At 41.3% G+C, this 16004-nt stretch overlaps 1 protein-coding gene across 4 annotated transcripts in view; it reads right to left on the reverse strand.

Moving 5' to 3' along the window:
- The window catches only part of Kiaa0753 (KIAA0753 ortholog), a 69252-nt gene that overhangs the window by 9775 nt on the left and 43473 nt on the right, over window positions 1-16004 (reverse strand). For 3 of the 4 annotated variants that reach the window (XM_013013356.1, XM_013013355.1, XM_013013354.1), the window contains exons 13-18: window positions 12810-12888; window positions 11707-11790; window positions 7500-7661; window positions 6436-6517; window positions 1513-1633; window positions 814-1038 (exon numbers count right to left, since the gene is read on the reverse strand). In XM_013013356.1, the coding sequence (XP_012868810.1) occupies window positions 814-1038; window positions 1513-1633; window positions 6436-6517; window positions 7500-7661; window positions 11707-11790; window positions 12810-12888 (753 nt within the window). Of the gene's footprint in view, window positions 1-813; window positions 1039-1512; window positions 1634-6435; window positions 6518-7499; window positions 7662-11706; window positions 11791-12809; window positions 12889-16004 lie in introns of those variants that run through there. The other variant, XM_013013357.1, reaches the window with a different exon arrangement.

The following is a 16004-nucleotide window of genomic DNA, read 5'->3' on the forward strand; positions in this document are numbered from 1 at the left end:
ATACCATGAGGACTTTATTTTTATTTATTTATTTATTTTTGGTCCGGTCGTGGGGCCTGAACTCTGGGCCTGGGTGCTGTCCCTCAGCTCTTCAGCTCAAGGCTAGCACTCTACCACTTGAGCCACAGCGCCACTTCCAGCTTTTTTCTTTTTGTTTATGTGGTGCTGAGGAATCAAACCCAGGGCCTCAGGCATGCAAGGTAAGCGCTCTACCACTGAGCCACCTTCCCAGCCCACCATGGGGACTTTAAATCTGGATTCTTTTTATAAAGAATGGACTTCACCAGTATCTTTTCAGGTTATTCATTCATAGCTCTAGGAGCCCATTTTATGACTCTAACGTGCCAACCCTACTCAGGGGGGTGACTCACAGGAGCAGAGGGTGAAGAAAGACACTGCAGTCAGAGGCTGTTGCAGAAGACCCGTATGTCCCGACTATGGTGATTTCCTAGCCCTGACTGCTCTCTTTCTGCTCAGCAACATTTTAGGTTCTCTGACGGGTCCTCACTCTCACCAACAGCAAGAGAAAATACCATAGCTCTTTTGCTGCGGTACACTTTTGTGCCCCCTATCCTAACACTCATATACTGAAGTCCTAACTCGCAATGTGATGCACAGGCCTTTGGAAGATAATTCTGTTTAGGTGAGGTTCTGAGGACACACCCTTCATGATGGGCTTCTGCATCTGAAGAATGAAATTGTTCATTAGGGCCCAGAACTCTAGGGCCCTAAGAAAATCCCCTCTTCAGCTTTACCACAAGTCTGAAATTTGGCCCTTAGTTCATAGACAGTAATATATAATGCCTTACTAACCTTTCAGCAAACAGCCATGGGTTGAAGGAGCCTACAGCCTCATGAGATATGAGCCGAAGGAATTGCTCAAATTGGCTACAATAGTCACCAATGCTGTGCCTCATACTGGGTGGGACAAAGAGAGGCACTCTGCCTTCTCTCTGTGGAGAATCTCCTGCAGGTGAAGGAATGGGAGCCTCTCTCTTCTCTGGTCTCTCGTCTGCTCCCAAACTTTCATCCAGGGAACTGACAACACAGAAGAGGAACAGACATGCAAAGTCATGGGTGAGCAAGGTGGACTGCTCATTTACCTTGATAGTTCCGTAACCAAAATCTGTCCCTCACAATGAACAAAAGGCAACACTGCAACCTGACTCTCTTTTCTCTTTCCATTGCACTAATGTTCACACTACAGGCATTACTTCTCTTAGACAAAATGACACTGAAAACAAACCTTACAGGAAGTACCAAAACAACCTACATGGACCCAACTAATGCTTGCCCCATGGAAAACCAGCCAATTGCTGCCATGGATGAATGGCAGGCTCCTGACAATGAAACATACGTTGCCCATTAATAACCATGCTGTGTTACCATCTCAGAACTGGCAAGATATTCTTTTAAAAAAACCTTCCACCCTGTGGAAACTGAAGAAATACAGAACTTAACTAGGTCAAAGGCAACCGACTCACATGAAAGCAGACTGTCAGAACCACTTACTTGCCATTGCAGGGACTTTCTAACACGATGCTAACAGCAGGCTCCCTGTGTGCTACTGGCTTTGTGATCCTGATGAGATGAGGAGGCAGAGGCCTTTCACTCACTGCTGGGCTTTTCTGGTCTATAAGAGGACAGGCAGAACATGAATGCATATAAAGAAAAGCTGATGTCCAACTTGAGCTGTCCTAGTGGCCAACAACCTGTGAGGAAGTCACATGAGCATTTAAGCCTTAATGGGCATAGCTAGCAGTATATAGGGAGAAATAAAACTACTATAAAGGCAAAGGTGAATATAAACAGTACAAGAAAACAAGCCAGTGTAGAGACAGTCTTAAGAAATATTAAACTCCAAACCGGAGGCATGACTCAGGTGGTAGGGCACCAGGTGAGCAAGCAAGCTGAGAAACAGTGTTAGGCCCCAAGTTCAAACCCCAGTACTTGCACCCAAAAATAAATAAATAAATAAATAAATAAGAAAGGAAAAAAGTAACAATAAACTCTTTCTGAAGGCTCTGGCACCTCTAAGGAAGCCTCCTTGCTGAGACTCCATTATGAGCCAGCCACCCAATCAAGGATTTGTAAGCAGTTAAGTTTGTTTAACCTTTAAATGCTTTGATTACTAAAGAAGAAGAAAAAAAACTCTCATGCCTGAACACTTAATTAGCTGATCTAATTTGTCTTGGGCATTGCTAGAAAAAAAATCTGCATGATTATAATCAAAACATTGATTTACTAACTACAACTTACAGGCTTGACAACTCAAGTCTTAGATTCTTTCTAATTTTAAATACATTTCAATGTCAGGAAAGAGCTGTCCTCTAAGGTAAGGAAAACTTACATGTAAAATAGCTTTCTCTGATTCACATTATAATCTCATGATTTCTCTACTGCCTGACAGAAACTGCCCAAACCAACTGATATAAAAAATATTACTGAGAAGCCAGCACTGGTGGCTCATGCCTGTAATCCTAGCTACTTAGAAGGTTGAGATCTGAGGATCATGACTGAAACCAGCTTTGGCTGAAAACTCCATGAAACTCTTCTCCAATTAACCACCAAAAAGCTGGAAGTGGTGCTATGGCTCAAGTGGCACAGTGCTGGTCTTGAGTGACAAAGCTAAGGGATTGATCTAAGCCCTGAGTCCAAGCCCCTGTACCAGCACATACACATGAAAATTTTGCGGAGAAGACAACGGATTTCTGTAGTTCTCAGGGAGAAGCAATATGGATTAGACCTCTCTCATTCCAAAGATCACTTTAACCAGACATGCCTATAATCCTAGCTACTCAGGAATCTGAGATCTGAGGATCTTGGTTCAAAACCAGCATGGGACTCATCTCCAATTAACCACCACAAAGCTGGAAGTAAAGCTCAAGTGGTGGAGTATGAACCTTGAACAAACAGTTCAGGGACAGCACCCAGGCCCTGAGTTCAAGCCCCAGGACCAGCACAAAAAAAAAACAAAAGAACACCAAAGATCATTTTACATTGTGATATAACTAAGCCAACAGGCAGAACAACTAGAAACAAGAATGGCTTACAATTCTGGGGTGCCCAAAGATGTCCTTCTATACACAGAGTCTACAGAGTCCTAGTGTCCGTCTTTAAGAACATCAAGTATTCTTCTACATGATACAGCCAAACCATCAGTGACACAAATCACCCCTCTGCTTCCATCTGAAAATAAACTGGCCACTGATGGACTAAACAATGATTAGCAAGGCCCTAGGGAAGGTTTGGAGGGGCTCTGACTTGAACAAAGTATCCAGAGCTGTAACATGCCAAGCGAGCAGTGGAGGAAGGGAACGAAGTTCAGTCGATAACATGGTTCAAGGATCCCTCCCTCCCTCATCCTAAATGCTTGGGACCAAAACTCTGATTCCAGGTTTTCTAATATTTGCATTAGCTTTCCTGATTGAGCATTCTTAATATGAATGCTCTTTGGACTTCAGATTTTTGGACTGCATATTTGAGGCTTAGGGATGTTTAGCCTGCAGGAGGATATGCACTGCCAAGCTGGGTCATATGAATTGGGCTGTGACAAGTCATTCACTTGTCATGTGGGAAACAAATGGAGGCTGAGGTTGTTTGGTGAGGAAAAGAAACAACATCATCATCTTCAACAACAAAATAGTACTGGAAAATAATAGGAAACAAAAAGGAAAAACATTAGTACTTGGCTTATATGGCTCATCTTTCTTTCAAAATCTGACTTTTTCTAAATACTCAAACTCCTATTTTAAAATAATTACTTGTGACATGTACTGCTGTAAACCTCTACCATGCCGTTTCCTTTCCGCCTCTTAGCAAGTACAGTACAGGACTTCAATTCCGTTAGAGGCAGTGCTTCTCCACATTTTATCTCTCCTTCATGGTAGGAACAATGGTAGGAACTGACAAGCATGATTCAAAACAGAATCTGATCAAGGCTTCCCAGCCAAAATTGTGACAGTAATCTAGCAATTGCAGCCAAAGTGTGTGTGCATGTGTGTGTACTGTGAAATGTGAAGAGAAAAGCAAAACTCTTTCCAACAAAGGTGCTGAAACAAGTGGCGATCTGAAACCAGAGTTTCAGTTGCTTCTTTACACCACAGACAAACTTTACCTGATATTATCATGGGCCAAAACATGAAAACTAAAGCTATAAAAGCTTTTAGAAGAAAATAGAGTATCTTCTTGCCTCAGAAGTAGGCAAAGATTCCTCAGACAACTGACATCAAAACCATACAAGGAAAAACTGATAAATTAGAGAAGCAGGTAAGTCACTGATGGGGAAACAGTATTTGTAAAGCATCTATCTGCAGAAGCAGATGTGTGGCTCAAGTGGTAGACTGTCAGCCCAGAGTGAAAAAGCCAATGCATACACAAAACTCTGAATTCAAGCCCCAGTACCAGCACAAAACCCCAAAACCAAAACCAGAAAAGCTCCAAACAACAAATAAACAAAACATCTATCTGATAAATTAGTAACTGACATACAAAGGGGGAAAAAGAATGAGGAGTAACAGCTGATAGACACAGATCCTTTTGGGGCTGATGAGAATATTCTGGAATTAAGTAGTGAAAGGGTACTTCGCCTATAATCCCAGCTACTCTGGAAGCAGAGCCCAGGAAGATCAAATGACATACCACCTTAGTGTCATGCAGGTATATACATAAGAATGTAGTCTAAAGATGGTCCTAAGGTCAGCCTTGAGCTAACAGAAAAAAAAGCTGGGGGACGTGGCTCAAGTGGTAGCATGTCTGCCAAGCAAGTACCAGGCACTGAATGAAAGCTCTAATGTAGCAGGGGGTGGGGGGATGGAGGGGGGTTGGAAGAGAGAAGGGAGAGAGATATATGTGTACAAGTGATGCTTGTACAATTATGTAAATACAATAAGACTAATGAACTATACACTTTTAAAGAATGAAAAGTCTGGGCATGTAGCTTAGTGAGAGAGCAACTGCCCAACATGCACCAATCCCTAGCTCCCTAGGATAGAAAACAAAAGAGAAGGCTGGGAAAGGAGCTCAGTGGTAGAGTACTTCTTAGCATGTGCAAGGCCAGGGCTCAATCCTCAGCACAACCAAAACATATACCCAACAAGAACTTGTACCAGAATATAAAGACTTTGTACAAAAATAGTCAATCCAAGTCATAAAAATGAGCAAAAAGATTTTGGGCACTATAAAAGACATGTGACTGGACAACAGTCACTTTTAATAAGTTGTAAATATATTACTCATCAAGAGATGAAATTAAAGCCCAGTGCAATATCACTACAGCACAATCAGAGTGCTACGATGACAAATGATACCAGCAAATGTTGCCAAAGGCATCAAACAAATTGAGCTCCACAGAGATAGGAGTGTTCACGGAATATAAACTGATACATTCTTCTTCTGAGAAAGGTTTTTTGAAAAAGTTAAATATACCTATCCTATGACCTGGAAAGTACACTCTTAAGTATTTTTCCAAGACAAATTAAAACTGAGGGTCCATACAAAGACTACATATCAGTCCCTCAGGCAGAGGGACAAATTAGATGTGGTGGGTGCACACCATGAACTACAGATACAAGGGCTAGGGGATAAATTGGTGGCCCCTTGAGATGCCTCCAACAGTTTCTAGAACCTGACAATGTTGCCTTGATGGTACAAGGGACTTAAGGATCCTGAGATGGGGAGAGTGTCCAGGATTATAGGGAACCCTCAGTATGGTAAGGATTCTTATAGAAGGCAAGTAGACGCAGATCTGACTACAGAGGAGGAATGGAAGTGAGGCAACAGAAGCAGAGACTGCAAGAGTAAGTTCACCTGCCAGGTGCATGTCGGCCTTAGACAAAACAGATTCTCCAGCCTCCAGAAGGAACTAGCCTAACCAACACTACAGACTTGTGCCCTCCAGTACTCTAACAGAATGTGTATCTTTAGTGACCAATATGTACATTCCACTTGTTTAGCAGCAATAGGAAATAAGCAACACAACCAAATATAAGATGCTACAGTAAAAGAAGAGTGTAGAAAAGAGTTCAACTATGATTTGGTACTTAGGTGAAATTCTACAACAGCTGACACTAGTTTCAAAGCATAGTGGTTACCTGGTAGTAGGAAACTGGCTGGGAACATGGATCCATTTGTCCAAACCCTTCAGATGACATGAAGACGACTGGGTTTATATATGTAAATACATAACTCTTAACTGCTACTGTGCATATTTAGGAATAAAGTGTGTGATATCAACACACTTTAAAATACACAAAAGAGATGCATTTAATGTAAAGATAAGATGAACTGACAGAAAAGGGGATAAAGAAAAATAATAAAGCTACTATATAAAGTATTAAGCATACCAGTTTACTTAGTGGTATATCAGTATTCACTATATGTATTTTTTTTTCCTCTCAACTTTTTGGTAATGGGGAAAAGTGGGGAAGCACCTACCATTTCTTTCTTCCTGCATCCATAAATGAGGATCAGCATATACAATTTTATTATATCTTTGGCGTACTGTCTCCTGGTATTTCTTTAAAAAAGAAAGTTTAATTTATGAGAAAAGATGAGTTTCATTATAAACCAGAACTAGTAAGGATGGAAAAGTTCAGCAGACATGGTTAATACAGACAAATGGCTAGGACAGATATCTGCCAGGCCAGGAAATGATTAGTTCGTAGAAGTCTAAAGCTAAACAGTACAATTAACATGACTGCAGTATCCACCAGCATTTTCCATTAGAACCTGTGGTGACAAAAGAGGCTTTCTTTACATGCCTTGTCCAATATGGTGACCACCTGACTACAGACCATCTGCAGTGTTTTTACTTTAACACCACTTATTTCAATAGGCATATGTAGCCAGTGTACCTCAGTCTGGACAGTTAAGGAAACCAGTTACAAGACTAGAATAAAATGCTATCCTTAAATTTTCAAAAATCAATGAATTACCTTCTGACTACAAAGAAGAAATGAGATTAAATCATGGTGTAGCTAAAACAAAATGCAAACATGGTGTCATGAGACCTGGACTCTCACCCCAGCACTGTAATTTGGGGGGATCTTAGCCACTTGTTTCCCTACCAGATCTGTTTCTTGCTCTGCATAATCTAAGGGCTGGGATGGCCAATGTGTGAGACCTAATACCTTATGAGAAAAGCATTCTAAAAGTAGTGTTGGAGAAATTAAAGAAAGTAAAGTTACCAGTGATTTCATAGAATTGCTCTCCCACAGGGTAAAAGAGGCAACTGAATAGAGGTTGAAAACATTACCAATCACTATTAGTTGTGTCAGACAGCATATTCAATATGCTATGCCACATTCCATCCTTAAAATCCCTTCTTATTATGCAGGGCAAGTAACTATGCCATACACTAAGGTCATACACTAAGTTAGTAGCAGAGGTGGGATTTAACAGCAGGACCATGGGGCTCTGACATATTAAGTGCCAGAATCACAAAGAAGAACAGAGGTGAACCCCCAGTGGCAAAGCTGACCCCAGCCCCCAGACCTTACTTCTATCTCCTCCATTCGGAGCATCATGGTCTCCAGATCTGGGCTGTTCTTGCCGTCCCTCAAGATCTTAGCTTGAGTCAGAGTCCAGAGCTCATGAGCAGTGTCTTCCAAAAAGTCACCCAGCTGATGAATATTACTGGACTGAGAGTTAACAGCTGTGACCTTCAAAATAAGGGAAGGTGGGAGGTGGAGAGGCGACCAAAAAAAAAAAAAGGAAAGCTTAGATTATTGCTCATAACAAACCAACAGCACAGTTTCCCAACCAGCAGAGTTTCTACTGCCTAAATCAGTAAATACCAGAAGTATTGACTAACATCAGTGTGCTTTTATCACAGCCATTTAAATAAGAGCATTAACTAAGTGGTGCCATTATTATCTATTTAAATAACCATTTCATGTGTCTGTCAGTTGGTAAATTATCTTCCTTTTGCCATATTCTGACAATGTACCAGATTTTGCATGCAACACAAAATAGAGGCATATACATCTCCTTGTTTCTGGGTCAATAATTGGTAAGAGCTTCTTGACATCACAAAGTTTAAGACTCTTTGTCTTTGCTTGAGACTCAGTTATAATCTAAGAGCTTTGCCAGCCTTTCTTGGCCTTTCTGTCCTTAGATTCACAAAGTACTGCAGTTTGCAAAGCATTTCTACAGGCATTTGTTGTGATTCTACTATATGTCTATAGCTTCTGAAAGAAGCTTTAGTAGAGTAAAAGAGGTATTTCTGAGATGAAGGCCAGGTTCTGCCCCTACAAATCTGTAACTTAGAGTAAATTTATTCAATCCTCTCATCTATGCAATCTATACAAATAATAATCTTGGATTTTAGAAAAGGAAGTATTGAAGAAGGCTTGTATTATTGAGATACTCAGCACAAGATCTGGCACACAATAAGAAAGGTTACTACTAAAGCAATTAACATGCAAAACCTTTTAACAGATAACAAAAAAAATAGATAATGGCCAACAAATAAATGAACAAAATAATAATAACAATAAATTAAATTAACATAATATATACCAAAAAGCACTTTTATCTCAAAGTACCCAATCATAATCAAAGCTAAACAAGTGAAAATCAGTTGAATGATCAATATAATAAAATTACAGAGGGATCAGGGGGAGGGAAAGTAAGAGAAAAATGAGGGAAAGGGTAACAAGTTTGATAAGAAATGTACTTATCTACAAAAAGAAAATGCAATGAAAAAAAAAAAGAAAATCACAAAAAGATTCAACTTAACCAACAATAGGTTTAGTTAAGTAAGAGATATGAGTAAGTTTGCATGGGCAATATTTCCCATCCATAAAGAATGGAATACCAAGAATACTATAAAGCATTAAAAAAGACAAGGAAGGAATTGATGGGCTACTATGAAAAGAATATCAACAAATAAAAAAAGAGCATGGTACTGAATAGCTCAAGTGGCAGAGCATCAGCCTGAGTGATAAGGCTAAGAGGTAGTCAGCGCCCAGGCCAGGAGTTCAAGCCCCAGTACTGTCACGTGTGTGTGCGCATATGCTCACATACACGTACACACACACACACCAAAGACACACAGACACACACACTCCAGACCAGACACACACAGACACACAAAGACACACATAGACACACACAGACACACACACAGACACAGACACACACAGACACAGACACAGACACAGACACACACACAGACACACACAGACACACACACACACACACACACACACACACTCCAGATCTGGGTGCTGCTCCTGAGCTTTTTTGTTCAAAGCTAGCACTCTACCTGGAGCCACATCTCCACTTCCAGCTTTTTTTTGGTACTTAATTGGAGATAAAAAGTTTTGGGGGGGCTGGGAAGGTGGCTCAGTGGTACAGTGCTTGCCTAGCATGCATGAGGCCCTGGTTTCGATTCCTCAGTACCACATACACAGAAAAAGCCAGAAGTGGGCACTGTGGCTCAGGGACAGTGCACAGGCCCACAGTTCAAGCTCCCTGACCAAAAAAAAAGTCTTCCTGTCACTGCTAGCTTTAAACCATGCTTCTCATATCTCAACCTCCTGAGTAGCTAGGATTACATGTGTGAGCCACTGGTGCATGGCTTTATAAATTATCTTTAAGTAGTTGTAAAGAGGAGTTGCCATTTAACAAAGCAGTTTATGAATACAATGCATCTTGATCAATGCCACCCTTTCAACAGTCTCACCCATACCTCTTTCCTCACTTTTCTTAATTTTGTAGGATATACATTGAATTCTTATATCCAAGGCAGATCATTCCTTATAATATTCACATGTCTAAATTATTGCTAGTTCTTAAAACCACTTTGTTTTCCTTTAATTTTATAATGGATATGGAGTTATTTCCTTGGGTTAGATGCTAACCTATTTTTTTTGGGGGGGTCCGGTCGTGGGGTCTGGGCCTGGGCCCTGTCCCTCAGCTCTTCAGCTCAAGACTAGCACTCTACCACTTGAGCCACAGCGCCACTTCCAGCTTTTTTCTTTTCGCTTATGTGGTGCTGAGGAATCGAACCCAGGGCCTCAGGCATGCAAGGCAAGCGCTCTACCACTGAGCCACCTTCCCAGCCCTAACCTATTATTTTGTAAGGGGGAAAAAAGTCTACTGTTTAGTGACTATGCTACTTAAAACCCCATCCTATATCATACTTGAATTTAGATGTTGTAGGCTTTAAGTTTCTAGTTTTGAAATCTTACCTCACATGAGATTCTGTTACAAAATATTTGTACAAAAGAATTATAGTCACAAACATTATAAAAATATGCTGCAGCTAAAATACTGCTTAATGGGGCTTGGAAGGTGGCTCAGTGAGAGTGCTTGCCTCACATGCATGAGGCCCTGGGTTGGATTCCTCAGCACTACATAAGCAAAAACAAGCCAGAAGTGGCGCTGTGGATCCAGTGATAGGGTGCTAGTCTTGAACTGAAGAGCTGAGGGACAGCACCCAGGCCCAGAGTTCAGTCCCCACGACTGACTCACCTGCAAAAAAATACTGCTTAATAGTTATTAATAACTATTAAGCAGTATTTTTAGTATTTAAACAGAACAGGGATACATTCTACAAACCTATTTTCTTCCCATTCCTAAACTCATCCCCCCACCTTTTTTTTGTGCCAGCCCTGGAACTTGAACTCAGGGCCTGGGCACTGTCCCTGAGCTTCTTTTGCTTAAGACTAGCACTCTACTACTTGAGCCACAGTGTCACTTCCAGTTTTTTCTGCATATGTAGTACTGAGGAATTGAACCCAGGGCTTCATTCATGCTAGGCAAGCAATCTACCACTAAGCCACATTCCCAGCCCCCCACTTCCTTTTCTGAAGCTTTTATACTAGGCCCTGCCCTTTCTTCTGAGCAATCAAATGTAATAAACATTTTACATCCTGCACAAGGGGAAATGGTTGCAACTTTTACTTTCCACTCCAAAGCCTAAGCCTAGACAAGGTAATCACATCCTCCAAACCTTAAGCCATGTCCTCCAAAGGAAGAAGGGGTGGCCGTACAAATACTTTAAGCTTTTTTGGGGGACTGGGAAGGTGGCTCAGTGGTAGAGCGCTTGCCTTGCATGCATGAGGCCCTGGATTGGATTCCTGAGCACCACATAAGCAAAAAGAAAAAAAAGCTGGAAGTGGCGCTGTGGCTCAAGTGGTAGAGCACTAGCCTTGAGCTGAAGAGCTGAGGGACAGCGCCCAGGCCCAGAGTTCAGGCCCCATGACCGGACCCGCCACCCCCCCCAAAAAAAAACAAACACACTTTGAGCTTTTTATTTCTCTTTAATATTTTCATTTCTTTTCTGGACTCTCTCTTTTCTCTGCTGGTCATAAACCAGGCACTCAAAATATGCATGTGTAACAAAAATATTAGACCCTAAGAATAAAAGAAATTAGGCCAGTAATGAGTGAAACTAGGGCAGCCATTCCTCTGCTATAGGCCATTCAGTGACACAGTGCACTCACAGTCTGTCATCAGGAAGAGAGATAAAAGGCACTGACAAAAACCTGTGGCTCTAGAGTGTCTAAGTGCTGTTTGCAAGGCTGATCTAAGTCATAGTGCTAAATATACACCATAAGAATTAACATGCCAGATAGGAAAAATAATTTTCACCCTCCTTGAGTCGGATAATGTAGTGTTTGCAAAGTAATTTGCATATATTTTCCTCTGACTGGAGACATTATCATGTAATAATACCAGAATACCAACAACACACACCTGCTCTGCAGGCTGGGCTGCTGCTTCATTTAATGATGGACGATCCTTCAAATGAGTATTTGCTTCGGTAGAAGAATTAACTCTCTATTAAAATGGACAAATAGATTTATGAATTATAAAAACTCACAACCCATATTAGTACAAATGAACCATGTTACCAAAATAGCTTCTGTGTGGAACTATTCATCAGCTCTACCTGCATTAGGCACTTTGGCAGAATTAATGCATTCTGTCTTCATGAAAATAAATTCTACATGCTGTTTTTGGCTCTCCATGCTCCTACATTCCCCTCCTCCACTAACTTTGTAAACACTGAAAAAGTAGGTGTGTGCTTTTATGCAAGTCATTCACTTCCTCTGCTCCACAGTTTCCTCAATGATAAAACAGGAAGCTGACATGTAATTTCTCTAAACCTCCTAATTCAATACTTGAGATTTCTATGACTAATAATAATTTAACACTTCTTAACCTAGAAATGCAGAAGTCCACAGGTCTGTACAGGGAATGCCCTTCATTCAATTTAAGGCTATAAGATGCTCTACAGCCTCATCTATTATTTGTGCAATGTGACAGTTTCTATCATTAGGGTCCTGCTGCAGAATTTAGCCCATTACCTATAGAAGGGTGGCACTGCATGTGATTTCATCTTGGAGAAAGCCTTGCTATGTGCACAAAAGTGTCCAAATCTCTCTCCCTTGTGATAAAATAGAGCAAAACATTCTAAGCCCCAGAGGTGAGAGAGGACATTATAGTGGGAGAAGTTAACTGAACACAAACATTGCCAATAGAATCTACTTGCTAGAAGGGAAACTGCAATGCAAATGTACTCTCCCAAGTTCAGATCTCACCTTTCAAAATTAAGACTTTCCTCTCTTCCTTTCCCCAAAGCAGAGGCTAAACTAATAGTACAAAGTGGTCTGGGAGTGGCCACAGGGGCTCAAGCAGCATTGAGCCCATGCTTTATACTGCAGTCTCTCAGCACTGCAGCCTCCAGCAGCCATGGACAGTTGGCCCTACCAAGGATCAGTGCCACTTCTGTAGCAGCTCTTTGTACTTTGTACTCTACACCTTCCCAAGGCAGGCAAAGGGGAGAACTGGATTACCTGGGCCCTGACTAAAAGGGGCTTCAGACGCTCCAGAACAGCTTCCTCTACTTGGTCCGCTAGCTGGGTGGCTGAAACACTGTTTAGAAAACGGAAAATTTTCATGTCAGAAGCAATGCATATCACAAGCAACTCGTATCACAAGCAAGAATACATTTTACATTGCATATTTATCAAACAACTCTGGTTGAAAGGAGAGCAAATGATTATAACACCAGTGCTTTTAGAGCTGTACTGCCTATGCAGGTCCCTATGAGCTTAAAATGCAGATTCTGATTCAGATATGCTGAGTGAGGCCAAGATCTGTGTATCCAACAAGCTCCTAGCCTGGGTGGAAAAGTTTATGAAACTCTCATGTCTAAGCAAAAAACTAGAAGTGGAGGTATGGCTCACATGGTAAAGCACCAGCCTTGAAAAATAAAAAAAAGCCAATCGAGAGTGAGAGACCTTGTACTGGCACAGGAAAAAAAATTCCCCATTAATAATAATTGTCAATTAAGAATCCTAGCATGGTACTAGTAGCTAATGCCTGTAACTCAGCTACTCAGAAGGCTAAGATCTGGAGGATTCATGCTTAAAAAAAGTCCAGGCAAAAAAGTCCAAGACCTTTATCTCTAATCAGCAAAATTCTAGGTTGGAGGTGCTCGAGTGCTAGCATGCCAACTGTGAGTGAAAAAGCTGAGCAAGAGCATGAGGCACTGAGTTCATGCCCCAGAATCAGAAAGAAAAAAGAATCTATTTCTAGTAAGGCTGATAGCCTAGGTATATACCATTAGTAAATATGAGAGTAGAATAGGTATTTTTAGTCTTGACAAGACTGAAAAGACCTTTGAGTCCCATTTATTCTTTTGTTTTATCTTGTTTTTGAGATGGAGTTTAGCTATAGCTCAAGCTAGCCTTGAACTATTGATCCTCCTGCCTTATCCTCTCCACTGCTGGGATTATGGCTGAGTCTCATCCCACCAATTCATCCTTTCTTAAAAAGCTAAATTAAAACACAGCAGGTAGCTCACAGTAATCTCAGGACTCAAGAGGCCGAGGCAGAAGTGAAAATTCAACACCAGCCTGAACTACATAGTAAGACCCTGACTTGAAACAAACAAGTAAACAAACAAGCTAAATTAAGTATGTTCCAATAAACCAAGCAAGCAAACCAAGAAAGAGAACACACTAGGGAAACCTGTAAGAGGGAGCTTGGCCTAGATAGATTCCTGCTCCTCTTGTGACCTGCTCCCTGCTACTGAGGGGATCCTTGTTTCACCTCACTGTCAGGAAGACTGAAGAGGGAATCAAGAGGAAAACATGACAGGACAACCCTCTCTTCAGCCTTTTGTCGGTCATGGGGGCTGAACTCTGGGCCTGGGCGCTGTCCCTCAGCTCTTCAGCTCAAGACTAGCACTCTACCACTTGAGCCACAGTACCACTTCTGGCTTTTTTTTTTGCTTATGTGGTTTTGAGGAATCAAACCCAGGGCGAGGCAAGCACTCTACCACTGAGCTACCTTCCCAGACAGGCTTTTTGTAGAAGTTCAGTGGATTTGGTTTATCTACAGCCCTTCCAATGTTGTAAGTCCTACATCTGCCAGGACTCCCTTACCTAACTCTCTCTTTCTCTCTCCCTCTCTCTCTGTCTCTCTCTCTCGTTGCAGTACTGAGTCTCTCCCTCTCTCTCTGTCTCTCTCTCTCGTTGCAGTACTGAGGTTTAAACTCAAGGCTTCATGCTTGCTAGGCAGGCACTCTACCACTTGAGTAATACTACTAGCTCTTAGACTGTGGTCTTAGACTATGATCCTCCTAAGGGCTCCTAAATTTTAAGTGTGTACAACCATACCTGGCTTATTGAGATAGGATCTTACTTTTTCCAAGTTTGCCTTGAACTTTCATCCTTCCAATCTCCATCTCCTGAGTAACTGTGATCACAGGCATGAAGCACCATGCCCATCTTTCACGCATTTTGTAGGATGGAGTTCTTAGAAGCTCAGTGAAGTGAAAGCCTGATCTAGACTCTGCAACCTATTTTCCCTCAAGTCTTCACCTAATACCAGCGACATTGCCACTTCCTTTGTTCAGCTATTTGTGCCTCTCAGTTGGCAAAGTAAAATAGTTCACTGCTAGAGATGCAAACATTGGTGGCAGACTTGTGAGCAAGGTAATGAAAAGATTAACACAATCAGGACAGTGGCTGCCTCTCAGGAACAAATGGTGACACAGCTGAGGAGGGCACATTGGGAGTTTCCATAGTATACACCCCATTCAAGGAGGTGGTACACAAGTACACATTGTATAATACTATGGATTGTATGTGTGCATTTAGTATGCTCATATATATGTTTTTTAATTAAAAACACATCAAATAATTAATGGGTACAGAGGACTAAGCTTTTGTTAACCAGAAGACAAGTGGATAGGAGTCACAGAATCAAATTTTAGCACAACCTAAGGTTGCACCTGTATAGTATAGATGACCACAGCCTGACAGCAATCTGGCCTATCTCAGATGAGTATATTCACACACACATAATGCTGGATCATAGCTCCTTGGAGACAACTTAGGTAAGAGGGATTTGAAATTGTAAACATGGACATCTTGACCCTTTAATGACAGAACCACAGCCCATGTAACTGGGATTGAATGCTTTGTTCTGCATGGAGAAAGAAATGTGCAGATGTTTCAATGTGTGCTTTCCTTACCTTGCTGCAGGGTGAATGTCCATCAGAGCTGGGAAAATGAGTCAACTGTAGCATCTGTAGCTCCACTAAACCATAGTGTACTTTTTCATGACCTTGGTTAGGTAGGGAACTATTAGGGAAAACCTTAAGACTATGTTTCAACTCATATGTGAATGAAGAAAGCCACACACTTACTTGTAAGAGAAGACACATATCTACCAACCTCCCTACCTTAGAAGGACTGGCATGTAGCTAGAGTAAAGTATCTTGTGATTCATACAAATAAGCAAAGAAAACTTTACAGACTATACCCTTCCCCATATGGTGTTTGTTCAATTTTCCATATTCTCTTTAAACCATCACAAACTATTTCCTAGCAAAAATACAGTATCATATACATGTATGCATAAAGGTACTCATCCATCCATTTACCTATTGGTAAGAGGCCAAGCTATACAATCCAGGCTGGTTGTTAGAGCTATGTGGATCAATCAGAACAGAAAAGCACCCCCTATTTTTCCTTAGA

This window comes from Dipodomys ordii, unplaced genomic scaffold (assembly GCF_000151885.1).
Source record: "Dipodomys ordii isolate 6190 unplaced genomic scaffold, Dord_2.0 Scaffold19, whole genome shotgun sequence".
NCBI classification, from domain to species: Eukaryota; Metazoa; Chordata; class Mammalia; order Rodentia; family Heteromyidae; genus Dipodomys; species Dipodomys ordii.